At 38.8% G+C, this 16667-nt stretch overlaps 1 protein-coding gene across 2 annotated transcripts in view; it reads left to right on the top strand.

The window, feature by feature from the left end:
- The window catches only part of LOC124555219 (band 4.1-like protein 5), a 144189-nt gene extending 137145 nt beyond the window's left edge, over positions 1 to 7044 (top strand). For both annotated transcript variants that reach the window (XM_047129073.1, XM_047129072.1), the window contains one exon: positions 5344 to 7044. In XM_047129073.1, coding sequence (XP_046985029.1) covers positions 5344 to 5508 — 165 coding nt within the window. In that variant the 3' untranslated portion in view covers positions 5509 to 7044. The remainder of the gene's footprint in view (positions 1 to 5343) is intronic.
- The last annotated feature ends 9623 nt before the right edge of the window (positions 7045 to 16667 follow it).

Raw genomic sequence — 16667 nt, 5'->3', positions numbered from 1 at the left:
GCACTGAAGTTCTTATTGATTTTCTGTCGGAGAATACACTCTATTGCTGAAACCACAGACTTATGCAGTCCTGCAATATTCTGGCCATCAGTGCCATAGAATCATTTCATTTCATTTTCTTATTCCAGCCTGGGAAGTTGAGTAGAAATAATGTGTAATCGTTTATGGCTGCTATATCCACAAGAAGAAAAGGTAGATAGAGTTTAACATCCAATCGATGATGCCATTAGATATGCAGCAAACCTTGAATTTGATAAAGAAATTGCCCATGCCCTATTAAAAGGAGCCATCCTGTCATTTGGCTTCAGCAATTTAGGGAAATCACGGAAAACCAAAATCAGGATTGTGTGTCGGGGATTTGAACCAGTTCTCCCAAATTTGAGTCCACTGGGCTAACCACTATGCCACAAGACTGTAAACAGTGGAAAATAGCCACCTGCTTGTAGCTCTCTTATTTGAATATTTCCTTACCATTTTGTCAGTTGTCTCATCTGTCTGTCATAAACCAAAGAGAAATGAACCATGCCCATTCTGAAACTATTGTTGCTATGCACACAGAGAAATTTTATGTCTGGGTTTCTCATATTACCGCAGCACTATTATTTATTGTATAAGATATTTGTCGAGAAAAGTTACACCCACTACTAAAGGGAGGGGGACTTATGACCACCTCTGTTAGGCTAAAATTTTTGGATTAAGTTTAAGTTAAGAATTTAAAACAATTATAGACTCTGGTAGAGAACTTCATTAACAACAGCATATTTTCTCAAAATTGTAAAATATAAAGTACATGACTACATTACAGTGAGTACAAAAGGCTGATTTAAAGTATCCTATGACCCCCTCCCTTCCTTGGTTGGTATTGCTGGGTTAATGAGCACTAAGTGAAGCCCCAGCGTGGAAGCTTGTAAGGCCATTTGGCAGTCGAATTGTAAATATCCTCAAGCTGTAATAGTTAAATTTGAATAAATTGTTTGTGGCTCATGGCTGTATTTAAGTTACAATCTTTCTAACTCTTATCACATCAACACTACAGCAACATTTCTCATAATGTATTCTCTCAACAAGATAGCATTTTTGTCTTCTGTTAACAGTAACATGTGCAAGGGAAAGGGTATACACAATTATTCTGCTGCAAATAAAGATAGAAAATTGTCAACCAGCCATGTTCAATGCCACGCCAGACGTAGACACAAACTTAAGTGCTTTCTGCCACTGGTAATTTCTTGGATTTCTAAATTTCACCTGCTGCTAGCAATTTATTAGTATCTCATCTTGACTCTAATGACTTACCTGCATATTCTCTTAACAATTTCATTTGCAATCCCATTTGTCCTAGATGTAGGAACCTACAGATCTCTGTCTCCTTTCACTTAATTTTCTCATTTTTAGAAAAATGAAGGAGAGATCGGTTTTACTTCCTAAAAACGTTCAAGAGCCAAGATCGCACATATGTTTATCGGTTTCGACAGAAGTTGCTGCCGTCTTCAGGTCTCACAAAAACTTACCGTTATGAAATATGTGTGTGTGTGTGTGTGTGTGTGTGTGTGTGTGTGTGTGTGTGGGTGGGTGTGGGTGTGGGTGCGTGCACAGACATTTTATAATGTATTGATTCGTATCCACATGAGAATATATCCAACGTAAAATGAACGTGTTTCATAACAGAAAGATTTTGTAAGATCCGAAGATGACAGCAAAGTCTGTCGAAACCGCTTGTTTTAAATAATGAAATATTTATGCGATCTTGGCTGTTCAATGTTTTTAGCATTTCTTCTTTCCCTTATGCCTTGTATACTGCTGCCATGTAATTAGAATGTTATTTAAAGCTACAGAAGTTGATTTTTCTGGAAAATATTGATGGAATAGTCATAATTGTAATTAATCCAGTCGTACAAGTAAGACTGTTTAGTATCACAACAGAAACATTTACCATTGGTGAATGTTCGTATAAAACACCAACACAAACAACCTAATAAGAGTCTGTCATAACAACTAACTCCACAGTTGGGTCAAGGGTATTGTGTCATTCTGACTGAACATCACTTGATCTCCTACATAAGTCACTGGACAGCAGTATGGAGATGTATATGATCAATGCATAATTTTACTGGTCATTAATATCAACTTTCATAATCTCTAGTAACTGTGTTCCCCTCAAATAGCATCTCAGTTGTCCTCATATTGCTGAGTGATCCTCACTCCATTCCTGGAAAAAAACAATCCATAACAATACTGGTTATCGAATCAGGCTTTTCCATGAGAACAGCAATGTTAATTGCTTTAAAAAGGGGAATAATAACAATAAAAACCTTGCAGATTTAAGACTCAATGTTAATTAATTCTTAATCAAACCCATGTGTGTGCCTTTTTTAGTGTCTTGTGTACATACACTCTTGTTTGTAAATCCTTTGCTGAAAATAAGTATTAATTTATATTGAGAACTAATATAATGTGTACATAAACTGTAACAATGGGTCCATGTTCTCCCTACTCAAAATGTGTTGTAATATAATTGTCATCAAAGTTGTAGTGTGAGAAACCTTTTTCAGTATTTAAAGGCTAGCAGATGCATGAAAGTACTTTGATTTGTGACCTTCAGTAGTTCACTACAAGAGTCAAATGTAGAAGCTGCAACACTATAAAATTGTCTTAAGATGCATGACCGGTTGATTAATGACACTTGGTGCACGGACTGGCTGTTGACCCTCAGTACAAACAAATATTTATGTGTTGCTTGTAAATAGATGGAAGTACCAGTTACTAAGAAGACATTTCTGTACTCATTAGTGGAGTATGTTCAAAAAACAGCTATTATTGTTTGATAAAACAGCAGCCAGTTACTGGGAATAGCCACAACTGTAAAATACCTATGACATTGCATCTAAATCAGTTTCAAGGGGAACAACCACATAAAATTAATTGTAGGAAAGACATAGGAATAGACGAGATTCAGAGAAGAATTTCATGTTCAATTATATTTTGTTTAATTATTGTGTGAGCATCATAAAGATGCTTGTCTGGTTGCATTGGCAGATGCTATAAGAAAGGCACTGTACGTAAAGGAAAAGCATATTTTGAGGTTTCATTTAAAAAAAAAAATTGAACAACGTATTGTTTCCTCTCCTATGTTGTCGTGGTCTTCAGTCCAAAGACTGGTTTGATGCAGCTCTCCACACTACTCTATCCTATGCAAGCCTCTTCATCTCCAAATTACATCAGTTTGGACCTGCTTATTGTATTTGTCTCTTGGTCTCCCTCAGGATTGGTTCGAGAACATTTTTCCAGATCATTTGGCACCCCCTCCTCATTTCCCTCATACACTTTCACCCCTACTAACTGTGATATGCATTGTATACAAGTCTTGTACTTGGGCACCCCTGCCACCCATCTCAGCGTGGTACCCAAGCAAGTGTCCTGTACAAAAATCTTAACAGCGGCAGTGTCCCTCTCAGCTTGGCACCCCAAGCAGTGGCTTCTGTCACTTGGACCTTACACTGGCCCTGGTCGCCTTCTACAATTTTTAACCCCCACACTTCCCTCCAATACTAAATTAATGAGTCCTTGAGGTCTTAGAAAGTGTCCTGTCAACTGATCCCTACTTGTAGCCAAGTTATGCCACAGGTTTATTTTCTCTCCATTTATATTCAGTACTTCCTCCTTAGTTACATGATCCATGCCCCCAGTCTTCAGCCTTTCATTTCAAATGCTTCTTCTATTCTCTTCTTGTCTGAACTTTTTATTGTCCACATTTCACTTCCATACAAGGCTACACTCCAGACATATGCCTTCAGAAAAAGACTTTCTAATGCTTAAATTTGTATTCGATGTTAACAAGTTCCTCTTCTTTAGAATCACCTTTCTTTCCATTGCCAGTGTACATTTTATATCGTCTCTGCTTTGGGCATTGTCAGTTATTTTACTGCCCAAATTTTTAGTGTCACATTTTTTGAATCGAATGCCCTCAGCATTGCCTGATTTCTTTCAACTACATTCCATTGCTATTGTTTTGCTTCTGTGAATATTATCTTTTATTCTTCTTTGAAAACACTGTCCATTCCATTCAACTGATTTTCCAAGTCCTTTGTTGTCTCTGACAGAATTATAATGTCATCAAAAAAACCTCAAAATTTTTATTTCTTCTCCCTGAACTTTAATTCCTTCACCAAATTTTGCTTTCATTTCCTTTATTGCTCGCTCGATGTACAGATTGAATAACACCGGAGACAGGCTACGACTCTGTTTCATTACCCTATCAAGCATTGCAAGATAAGTCTTCTGGTCAGTATTGCCTTGTGTGTTCCTACATTCCTCCGGAACCCAAACTAATCTACCCAGAGGTCGACTTCTACCAGTTTTTTCATTCTTCTGTAAATAATTTGTGTCAGTATTGTGCAACCATGACATTTTACATTGATAGTTAGGTAATATTCACACCTCTGCTTTCTTGTGAATTGGAATTATTACATTCTTCTTTGACATCGTGCACATCAGGTTGAATTTTTTGTCATGGCCGGCTCTCTCATGGATATGTGTAGTTCTTCTTTGACATCGTGCACATCAGGTGGAATATTTTTGTCATGGCTGGCTCTCTCATGGATATGTGTAGTTCTGAGGGAATGCCGTCTACTACATGGGTCTTGTTTGAGTTAGTGAAAGTGCTCTGTCAAATTCTTCTTGCAGTATCATATATCCCATCTCATCTTCATCTACTGCCTCTTCCCTTCCTATAGTAATGGCTTCAAGTTCATATTTTATGTATACCCTCTCTATATAGATTCCCTCTGCCTTTCAGCTTTCCATTCTTTCCCCCTCCCCCGTATGTCTGATAAAACGACCAATACAGTAATATCAGAGATTAGAACCAATAAGATGCACACTGTTAGGTGGCTACTGGAGTATAAATATATATGTACACAGTTAATGAATGAGATATTGCATGCCATGAAACATAGAAACTTTATGTCAAAGATATGCAACATTGTATGATATTTCAGTCTAGATCAGTGGTCTGTTCTTGGAAAGCTTCTATCTTGTTATCCAACTGCAAAGAGCTTATGTGAAATCTTAAGTGTGTAATTGATACTGGGTGCAGGAAAGTGCATAGTACATATGAGATGCTATAAAAAGTTCTGGAGTACAGGTTTTGCAGATGATTTAACTAAGCTGATTTAGTGTATATGAATATGTTCATGTTAATAAATTGTAATCAGTTTTTTACAACATCAGATAAAATTGATTGTTTGTGTCTCTCATATATTTACATTGGAACATGTAGTTTTAATCTGTTTTGTGTAATATGCATACTGATTAGTTCAGATGGTAATGTATTTACTTTAATTGCAGGAATGTTCAACTGCTAGCAGTAATTCTCCAGCTACTAGCATATCTCCAACACTCAATCAGCTATCACCCTGGCTTGTATCATCGGAGTCTGTCTTTCCATCTAGTGTTAAAAACAAATCAGAAACCATTATTCAGAGGAAAACTGTGATTACCACAGAACTCTAAATTGTGGTATAATGTTTTCAACATCACATTCTACATTTAGTATTTTGGAACTATACCATGTGTATGTCCTCATGAAGTATTACTGAAGGAGATTTTGTTTTGTATTTCCATTTCTTGCTATTTATGTTTTGAAAACAGTGCATACGTTTGTTCATGTGGCAGTGGATGCATGTCACTTCAAATTTTAATATATATTGTTTTCCATTGGATATGTATTAGAAACATATGTAACTGTGATAAATTATTTTTGGAACCAAGATATTTTCTGAAATAAGACACATTAGGTTGCTATAGCAAAGAGAATAGTAATTTAAATGTTATGTTTCCTTTATGAATCTCATGTACTTAATGTGACCCCTTGGCAGCCCAGTCTAACAGGGTTTTGAAGGAGTTTTGTCTCTGTAGAGTAGTTTATTATAGTTCATATTCATTCCATAATTATTTATATTTTTCCAATTTCCACTGATAATGTGCCTTGTACTAGTCCTTTATGTGTGGTACCAGTAAGTGAAAATTTAGTCCTTAATAATGTGACCGTCCATATTATAGCAGCTATAAAACTTACCTTCAAACAATGTGAAAGACTGAAATGACTGCAGTTATTTTTACTACATTGACAGGTACATCATTTATAATTTTTTATTACACAGAAACACATTTTTGCAGATATCGAATGAGATTAGAATGGACAGAATAGGAGGTGAAGGAACTGTAGGTGCTATTAGCTTTGATTTTTAGTATTTCTTGTGTTTTTATGTCAATTTTTATTTTCTTGTAGCTTGTCATGAATACTTAGTTATACCACACTTGTCCTAGAGTTTACAGTAACTTGTAGGCAAAGTGCCAATTAAATTGTGATGTTGTTTATTTTGTTGTGTATACTTTGTGCAAAATCTAAACATTTTTGTTATTGTCTGTACTGTCTGTTGGGATATGTTAAAAGACCTATCCACATCAAAATAATAAGATATGTTTTGCACACTCTTCTTTTGAGAGTAAAGCAACTGAATTCTAAATCTTTGTATTGTGCCGATTCTCCATTTTGCTTTCTAAACCCTGTTTTTACTGTAGTAAACTGTGTTGTTATATGGTGTTAATGGTTCAATGAGAAACATTCCTGAATTAACCATAAAGAGGTTATTACCGTCCTTTGATAGTTCTCTATTTCTTGCTTATCTCTATACAATAATATTTTCTGATATACTGTAGTCAGTGATTTTGAACAAACATATACCTTATATAGTCTTAAGAGAAGCAAGAAATGTTGCAGTACTTAAATAAGAGAATCTTTGTGATATGACTCCTCAGAGTATTTTAAAGTATATAGTTGTTTCAAGGGAATATTTTATTATGTGTTTATATTTAAAGCTGTCGGTATGTACCTTCAAATCGACTGCAGATGAGATTTTTCCATTTTAATAGATTTATAACAGAGTTCACAATAGAGACTTTACATTCAGATGTGCGCTATATAAGCATGATATATGTTGTTATGCCTTATAAGTGAATAGAAACCAATAAATGAGTTTTCAATTGTGTTTGTAATTATTATTTCCTCCTCTTCATGTAGAAAGTAGAAGTGAGTTGTCATTGATCTAGAAGTGAGTCATCATTGATCTGCTACGCAAATCCAATGATTACACAAATAATTACACACTGCTGGCCATTAAAACTGCAAAATAAAGGACAAAAAATAACTAAATTTTACTAATTGTGTATGTACAGTATACTAGGAGAAATGCGTGATTAAATTAGTATGTGATTGGTGGGTCTAAAGGGTGCAAAAGTTAGTACACACAGCTGCTACCTCTGGCAGCAACATTGAGTCTAACTCAGCTGAGCATAAAGTCGAACTGAGTTTGGATGTCAGATACAGATGTGACATTCCATGCTGCTTTAGCTCTGTGCCAGAGTTCATTGATCATAGTGGCCGATGAGTGACGATGTGCCATTCACTTAGGAATCTGTGACCAGATGTTATGGTTGAGAAATCTGTAGATGTGCTGGTCAGGGCAACCGTCAAAACATCATCTGTATGGAGATACATCAGGATCGTACAGGCAACTTGCAAACTTACACTGTCTCGTTGAAAGACAATGTCGAAGACAGAGCACAGCCACTAGCCTTAACTGGTCATAAATGCAATTACTGGCTTTGTGAGCCATAGATGCTTGTGTTGTGTACACAGTGACATCTTGTACCATCATACCAGGTAGTGGACGACGACAAACAAAATGTGGCAACTTTCATTCTCCTCAGGGCTGCTGTACAAAAATACATCCATCATAATGCTGTTCCGATAATTGAAAGTTGTTGTAAACACGACTTGCCACTCCCACGTCCAGTGTTGTCATCGCAAGTACCACTGTCAGCGCACCTCTCTGCTGCCACGCTGAGGAAAGCCGTGACTGTGTTCCCTGTCCTGACAGTCTAATGCTTCAGACATTGCCACACTGGATCTGATACTTGTCGTGCTTTGAGCAATTTTATTTCCTGACTTGAGCTATGTGATGTAGATGCGGAATTGAGCAAATGATACTTGTGTCCTCTTGGGCACTAGTGCATGGGACATTGATCCTGCATAACATTGAGTGTTGCCCTCTCGAATCTGTCTATTCTGTATTTGTGTGACAGTCGTGGGATCACGACTGTCACAGGAGGAAGTAGATAGGTTGAGGAGGGTGAAGGGTGCTGGGAGAATGGGAAATGGCAGTTGGCAAGAAGGCAGCTAGGAAGAGGGGGTATTCAGACAATTTTACTTTGCGTATATGCAATAGATTTCACCAACTGTAAGAGTTGAGTGGAGAGGAGCCTCGTGTAGCTGTAGATGTAGGGAACATGCAGCAGTCCTTAGCAGTTATGAGTCCTAGGTTAGTTGCAAAGTCTAACAGAAAGAAGTTGGTTCTGCTGCTAGGTTGTGCGGGCCAGCAGTTGCAGGAAGTGTTGGGGAGTGAGTACCAGGTCACCAGCATTATGAAGCCCAGTGCAGGGTTGGCTCAAATGACTGACAGCATAGGGGAGTTATGTCGGAATTTTACGAAGGAAGATCAGGTAGTGTTAGTGGGTGGAGCAGGGAACAGTCTCGATAGGGACGGGGAATATGATATAGGTGGTGACCTGGCAAAGATAGCTACTCAAACTCATGGCACCAATGTGCATTTCATGCAGCTGTTTCAGCATCACGATTGGCCTCACCTTAATGCGGCTGTTAGGCGCATTAACACGGGGCTGGTGAGAGCGCCGATACCTGCTTAAAGGAAGTCCCTCTAACTAAGGGCTCACCTTCCGAGGATGTAATGTTTCCAAGTAGAGAAGGAATTAGCATATTTCATCAAAATATAAGAGGTATTAGAGCTAAATTTAGTGAATTGCTTATAGATGTTGACTTTGAGATTATTGGTACATCAGAGCACCAATTAAATAATTTGACAATTCAGAGGCTTACTTTGCCAGGATGCAGATTAGCTGACTGTTTCTCAAGGAATTCCTTGTGGGTTGGGGGAGTGGCTGTGTACATAAAAAACAGTATTCCATTTGAGTCCACAGGCGTATCACGACACTGCAGTGAACAGATATTTGAATGTTGTGCAGGGCAGTTGAATTTAGTGAAACTAAACTTCTAATTGTTGTGGAATCGGTTGTTGGTCGAGCAGTTCCCAAATCTGCAGTTAATTCAAACTTCTGAGGTCACGTTCTTCAACCTCGGTGTGAAAAGAGGACATCTCCATATTTCTTTAATGTGTCAGTACTCGTGAAGAGCAGCAGCACTTTGCTATTGTCTACAACTGTAATGAACACTGATACTTGTGTTTCAACCATATGGTGCCATACTAGCACCGGTGCCTAATGACAAGTCATGGCACTAACACTACAAATCCTAAAGCATACAACCCTACATCATTCTAAAAAAATTGGTACCCACAAGGTAAATAGTTTTCCATCTACACTGGCTCAAATAGCAAAAAACTGTATTTCTTAGTGGGTTGAAGACAAACAAACATCATTGGTACTGCAATGTGATGCTAGCTTAATGCTCACCGTCTGTTCACTTGAGTACAGCTAGCCAGTTTTCTCACTTTCATCCACATAACAAAGGCCTGAGGATCACGTAAATACACCAAAGCACCAAAAAAACTGGTGTAGGCGTATGTATTCAAATACAGAGATTTGTAAACAGGCAGAATACGGCGCTGCGGTCGGCAACGCCTATATAAGACGACAAGTGTATGACGCACTTGTTAGATGAGTTACTACTGCTACAATAGCGGGTTGTCAAGATTTAAGTGAGTTAGAACGCGGTGTTGCAGTCGGCGCATGAGCGATGGTACCCACCATCTCCGAGGTAACGATGAAGTGGGGATTTTCCCGTATGACCATTTCACGAGTGCACCGTGAATATCTGATAAAACATCAAATCTCCGACATCACTGCGGCCGGAGAAAGATCCTGCAAGAACGGGACTGTTGAGGCTGGTGGAGCCTCTGTAATGGTGTGAGGTGTGTGCAGTTGGAGTGATATGGGACCCCTGATACATCCAGATACGACTCTGACAGGTGAAACGTACGTAAGCATAATGTCTGATCACCTGCATCCATTCGTGTCCATTGTGAATTCCGACGGACTTGGGCCATTCCAGCAGGGCAGTGCGACGCCCTACACATCCAGAACTGCTGCAGAGTGTCTCCAGGAATACTCTTCTAACAAGGGAATGGTCCAATGAGACATGTCAAAACCACCCTGAAATTTTTTACACAGGAAGAAAACAACGAAAGAAATGCACTGTTGAAATTTTAGCTGCTAAGAGACACTGCAAGTATTAAAAAAGAAAAAAATTGCTGAAAATTGCCAGGCAGCGATAGAAATACACACCCCTACTGGCGCTGTAGCAACTGCGCATGCGCAACAAGCAAGGCTGACACACACACACACACACACACACACAACCGAGGTCGGCGGTACGTTTGTAAACAGAAGACACGAGACAACCGGATCTTCATTTGTAAAGGACGTCTCATGTTGCCGTTCGTTGATAGTTTCTTTTACACTACAGTACACAGTTACTATTCTCTCGAATTAGCCACTCAGGCAACATCTGCTTTTTTTCAGTATTGACAATACAGATAAATGATGATGATGATTGGTTTGTGGGGCGCTCAACTGCGCGGTCATCAGCGCCCGTACAAATTCCCAATTTTCACACAGTCCAATTGTTTCGCTTTCTAATCTAACCACTGTCACGAATGATGAGACTGTGGCTGTGTGTGTTTGTCCATTAGGGTAATTTAGGTTAAGTAGTGTGTAAGCGTAGGGACTGATGACCTTAGCAGTTAAGTCCCATAAGATTTCACACATATTTGAACATTTTGAAATGATGCGGACAACACAAACACCCAGTCCCCGGGCAGAGAAAATCCCTCATCCGGTCTAGAATCGAACCCGGGACCCCGTGATCTAGAGGCAGCAACATTAGCCACTAGACCACGAGCTGTGGACAATACAGATAAAGCTGAATTAAGATTTATCGTGATTTCGTAAGGCATGCCTGCTAATAGTACCCTTTTTTCCTCCAGTTTCACAATAATGTGGAATCCAATTAACCTCAATTTAGCAATGATGAAATATGCAGAACGTGGTTTCCAGCCGAAATCACATACTTCTCGTGAGGACGTACATATGTGTCATTAGTTAGTTGATTTCCTTGACATTCATTCGGATTATATCGATATTTCGTTTGAAACTGTGGATACGTTAGAAGAAATAGGAAATAACTGTGACAATTCCATGAATTGTGGTTCGGACGACGTCTATTGTGCCAGTAACAGTTCTGGAAAAAAAAAACTGGGCAGCTTTCAGCGACAAAGAAAAGGCAGTGAAATACTGGTTAAACGAAGGAGGGAAAAAACGCTCGAAGTTACTCAGTGTGCAAAGGCGTTTCCGTTTCGTAAAATCGGAGCGTGAACTATACGAATAGAAGAATCGATTACATGAAGTAAGAAATATGTTCCAAACGGAAACCCGAAACCATCTGAATAAAAAACTGTTCGAAAGATTTAGAACTGCTCGTGAGAGGCTATGCACCGTTACCGTGATCTATGAGACGGGGGACCTCCGAATTGCATCTGACATGAACATTGCTAATTTCCAGGATTCGTCTACCTAGCTACGCAGGTTCAAGAAATCGTACAGAATAGGAAGTCGCAAAATTACCAAGTTAACGTCACGTATACGTGTAGAGCAGCTGCCAGTGATACACAATGCTATAGAGAAATTCATAGCTGACATAGAGATGAAACGTACTGCTATGCCCGCAACTGCTGTTTATAACGTTGATGAGTCAGGTTTCGTGAAAGAACTGCGTGTACATCGCACTTTATCATTATCCGGGTGAAAAAAAAGACGGAGTCAGTTGCTCAATCAATGAATGCAATGATACATTCATATACGATAATGCCAGTGATAAGTATGTGTGGTTTACTGTTTCCACAGCTGTGTATCTGTCTTCAAGAACCGCAAGGCAAGTTAGGACCAAAATTTAAAAAATTGACTATTTAGTGTAAAAAATCTTGTAATCGGCGTATCAAAATCTGGAAAAATGGGAAAGAATAATTTTCAACATTTCGTTCGAAACGTATTCCTACCAGCTGCAGAAACTAATTCATTGCCTTTGTTGGATACATGGTCTGGACATAATGACGTCTCATGTTTTTGTGGAGGACGACGAAAAATCTGTAGATGTAATGTGGATTCCGCCTAGAACTACTAGTGCAATTCAACCTCTCGATAAATAAATTTTTCGACAGTGGAAAGCATTTTTCGGGAAATTATCAGACAACATAATTTCCGATACCTCTCTGTTATTTCCGTAATCTTAAGCTCCAGTCATTTGTGCATTACCAGTTTTCTTCGTCACGCTTTACGAATTTGATCAAGCATGCCTGGTATGCAGTGCAATATGCAGAACAACGGCCGAGACCATTTCTGACTCCAACCCAGTTCTGTCTAAATAGATCTGGTGGTTACTGGGAAGTTGCTGAATGCATCAATTTTTCCTTTGTCCGGTGTGCCCGGTGCAAGAAAAAAGTTTGTTTATGTCATTCAATAGACACTTCGCATTTTTGTGACTACTACAGGGAATAAAGAAAGAACTATTTCACTGACAGTCAACTGCACAACATTCAAACATTACTATAAGGAATGGCCTACAGTAATTATTAAAAAACTTAGTACGGCAACACACACTTAATTTCAACAAATGGCAAGTCCTCATTGATGGAAGTCGTCTGTGACATCTAACACAGCCATGATTTTATTTTCTCTGCTATCCACTTTTATCAGAATTACATGTGCAAGAATTGAATTGTCGATATTAAGTTATTTAAAAAACTGTTTGCATAGTTTAAGCCAGGTTTTCACCGGAGCAAACAAACTAACAAGCACGAGCAAAAGGCAATTCTGTCTGGTGTATCCGGTAGGCCTCTTGTAGGTCTTTCAACTGGACGCCACTGCAGCTACTTACGTGTCCCTAACCTTACCCAGTTACCTAATTGGAAAATGGAGACCTGCAGTTTAACGTGGAATCCGAACCACATGTTTTTCGTGGCCACTCCAACACCTGTGATAAGCGAATGCTCAGTAAAATATCATAGTGAAAAAGTTGTGGTCTGAACGGGATTTGATCCCGCGCACTCTAGATCACGAAACGCGCGCCTTACCACCTTCTTTCTTTTGTTGATCTCATTTTGTTCTATATTGTTCGTGGAATTTGTTCCGGGCAACGTCCGATGATACCCGTTTAGGATCTTCGTTGATTCGTTCACTCAGTTTTTTATTACAGAGAATAGCTAACCCTCTGACCAAACACGCTGAGCTACCGTGCCGGCAGTACCACTAGACCATTTTTATTGTAGAAAAAAAACTAAAAAACATAATATGACCATTAGACCTTACACGCATAGCGGAAACGCTAGCTGTGTCACCTCTTAAGATGATGCTCGACGTCGGTAACTAGTGTTCTGTTTATGAATTTCCCCTCAATGGTAATGAGAAGCCAGGGAAAATTTTTGACAAGTGCTAAGGAGAGATGGAGATGTTATTCCGCGTAAAGTGCACGATCTCCACGCATGTCACGCTTCCATACAAATTGAGACACTTAAATTCTTCCTTCCCTGCGCCATTTTGCATACTCCCTCAAGAACAGTGTGCTTGCAGTAGATATGTTTTGTATGTTCTAGCTCACTAACTCACTCACTAACTCAATACCACATTTTCTGATTAACTCAACCGATTTTTTAATTCATTCCAACCGATTTTTGAACTTTAGCTCAATACCTCAGTTTTTGGTTAACTCTACCGATTTTAGATATTTACGTCGTTACCCTCGTTAACCAACCGATTTCTGAGTTGATTATCTTGTTTAAAAGGTGATCGTAAGAAAAAAGTGCGCACCATTCTATAAAAGGTGATCGTAAGAAAATAAATAAAAATGAATTAGTTAACAAAGGCAAATTATTCACTTTTAGTTTTTACTTTCCAAAAATACTTCGAAAGGAAATGTAAACAAAAAGTTAACACTTCTATAATTTTTTCTAGTTTTTTATTCATTATCATAATTAACAATTTTCAGTAAGTATTTAATGTTGTGCATCGTATGTAAGATTCTTCTTTCCATACATAACTATACAGGGTGGTCCCGAATTCATGGTACAAACTTTAATGGTAGGTACAGGACATTGTAACAAGGATTTATTGTATAGGAATGTATAGTCGCAGGTGACGCGGTGAGGCGTAAACAGGGGAAAGAGAAATGGAGTGATCGGTTGGTGTCACTGCCGGTAGAGGGCAGTAGATGAACATGATGTATCGCAGTAGGGACAAGCGCCATTCACAATTGTGCTGCCGTAGACGATGGGTGACTTTACGTATGCAGAAAAAGCAGACATGCATTACATGTACGGCCGTGCAAATGGTAACGCCAGAGCTGCGTTACGAATGTATCGCGCGGAGTATCCTAATCGACGAATGCCGGATCATAGAATTTTTCAACGGTTACATCGTCAACTTTGTGAAACAGGTACGTTCGACGTCAACAGACATGACGCTGGTCGATTAAGAGCTGTACGCACTCCAAGACTGGAAGAACGCATCTTGAACATAGTGGCTGATAGACCCGAGTCAAGCACAAGAACTGTTGCGCGTGACGTACATGTGAGTCATCAGACTGTATGCAGAGTGTTAAATGAAAATCGCTTACACCCCTTCCATTTTCAAAAGGTACAAGCATTGAATCCGGCAGATTATCCTCTTCGCGTGAACTTCTGCCAGTGGTTGTTGCAGCAATGTGCGTTGCAGCCGGATTTCGTAGGTCATGTGCTATTTACAGATGAAGCGACATTTTCACGCGAGGGTGTCTTTAATGCGCACAATTCCCATGTGTGGGCAACAGATAATCCACATGCAACGCGTCCACATGCGTATCAACAACGTTTCGGTATTAATGTGTGGGCTGGTATTGTGAACGACTTTTTGATTGGGCCATACTTACTACCCACGCGACTCTGTGGCGAAAGCTATCTTATTTTTCTGCAAGAAGTGTTACCAGAACTGCTGCAAGATGTTCCGCTCGCCATTCGTAACCGCATGTGGTTTCAGCACGATGGAGCGCCAGCACACTTCAGCACTGCTGTACGGAATTACCTGAATGCCACGTTTGGTGCTAGATGGATTGGGCGTGGTGGACCAGTCCCTTGGCCACCCCGATCTCCTGATTTCTCTTGCCTCGATTACTTTTTATGGGGACATCGTAAGAGTCTTGTTTATGAGACTCCAGTTGACTCAGATGAGGATCTCGTTGCTCGCATATCTGTAGCTGCTGCAGGTGTGCGTGAAATACCAGGCATCTTTGAACGTGTACGCCAATCGCTGCACCGACGCTGTCAAGCATGTATCGCTCATGGTGGACGCAATTTTGAACACTTACTGTAAACATGACACTTGTCAACAACGATTTCAATAAAATCTTTCGTTTTCCTTTCGGCCGTTATTTCCCCTGTTTACGCCTCACCGCGTCACCTGGGACTATACATTCCTATACAATATATCCTTGTTACAATGTCCTGCACCTACCATTAAAGTTTGTACCATGAATTCGGGACCACCCTGTATAAGCAAGTGTATCATTTGGAAGTTTACCATTAAAAGTTGCACAAAGTTTCATAGTAGTTTTCTGTGTAGTTACAGTATTCTTTCTACAAGTCATATTGATTACATAAATTGGATAATTCGTTATGAAACTAAATGGGTTAATATCAATATCTGATTTTAGTAGAGTAATTTGTTTAAAATCGAGAAATGTATTGTAAGCTTTGAGATAATTATTTGGTGGATAAATATTCCACATTTCCTGTGGAAAAATTTCGTTTCTACCATTTTTCAAATACATATTCTGTAGTTTAACATGCTGAAATAATGATAAGTCAACTAATTGATTATTTTTACAATTTGTCTGAAATGCAACAAACACAAAATATGGCATATCAAATTCTGTCGAGTTATAGTAATTTGTGATATCAAGTTTAAAGCTCTTCTTGCCAGATAAGCCAGAAACTTCTTCAGTTTGAAGTTCCTAAAAAGAGATTACACTTTTACAATTTTTCAGAATATTTTCTTGTTGTTCAAGTTCGTAATTTCGTTCATATTTAACAACAGAAACACGAATCTCTATAGATTCTACAACAATTTTACCTTCTTCTGGAAGTGTATCTTTTATTTCAACACTAGCATCATTTTTATCAGCCCATCGAATAATTGTGCCTCCAGAAATTGAACTACATGTAAAAATTACAGTTAAATCTCCTTCCCACATAATTTCTTTGTCATCTTTAAAAAATCCGCCAAGCATTGACAATGGGTAAAGTACTTCATTTCTCTTACTATTTATTTTTCCAGTGTTAAGAATATGTCCTTATATGCTTATTTTGTCAGCAACAGACGAAGTCAGATGTAGTAAAACTGACGAGAAAATAAAAAGATGTTCAGTTGTAGATAAAATATTGTTCCCTTTCTTTACTGTTATGAAGTCGAACAGTTTTGCTACATAATTATTAATTCACTTCTCGTTTGATTTTCCACCATACACTGGATAATCCATTCCATCATTTCCA

The sequence above is a fragment of the Schistocerca americana genome, chromosome X (assembly GCF_021461395.2).
Source record: "Schistocerca americana isolate TAMUIC-IGC-003095 chromosome X, iqSchAmer2.1, whole genome shotgun sequence".
Lineage (NCBI taxonomy): Eukaryota > Metazoa > Arthropoda > Insecta > Orthoptera > Acrididae > Schistocerca > Schistocerca americana.
The sequence above is the reverse complement of the archived record's forward strand: the minus strand, read 5'-3'. Positions and strand labels throughout refer to the sequence as shown.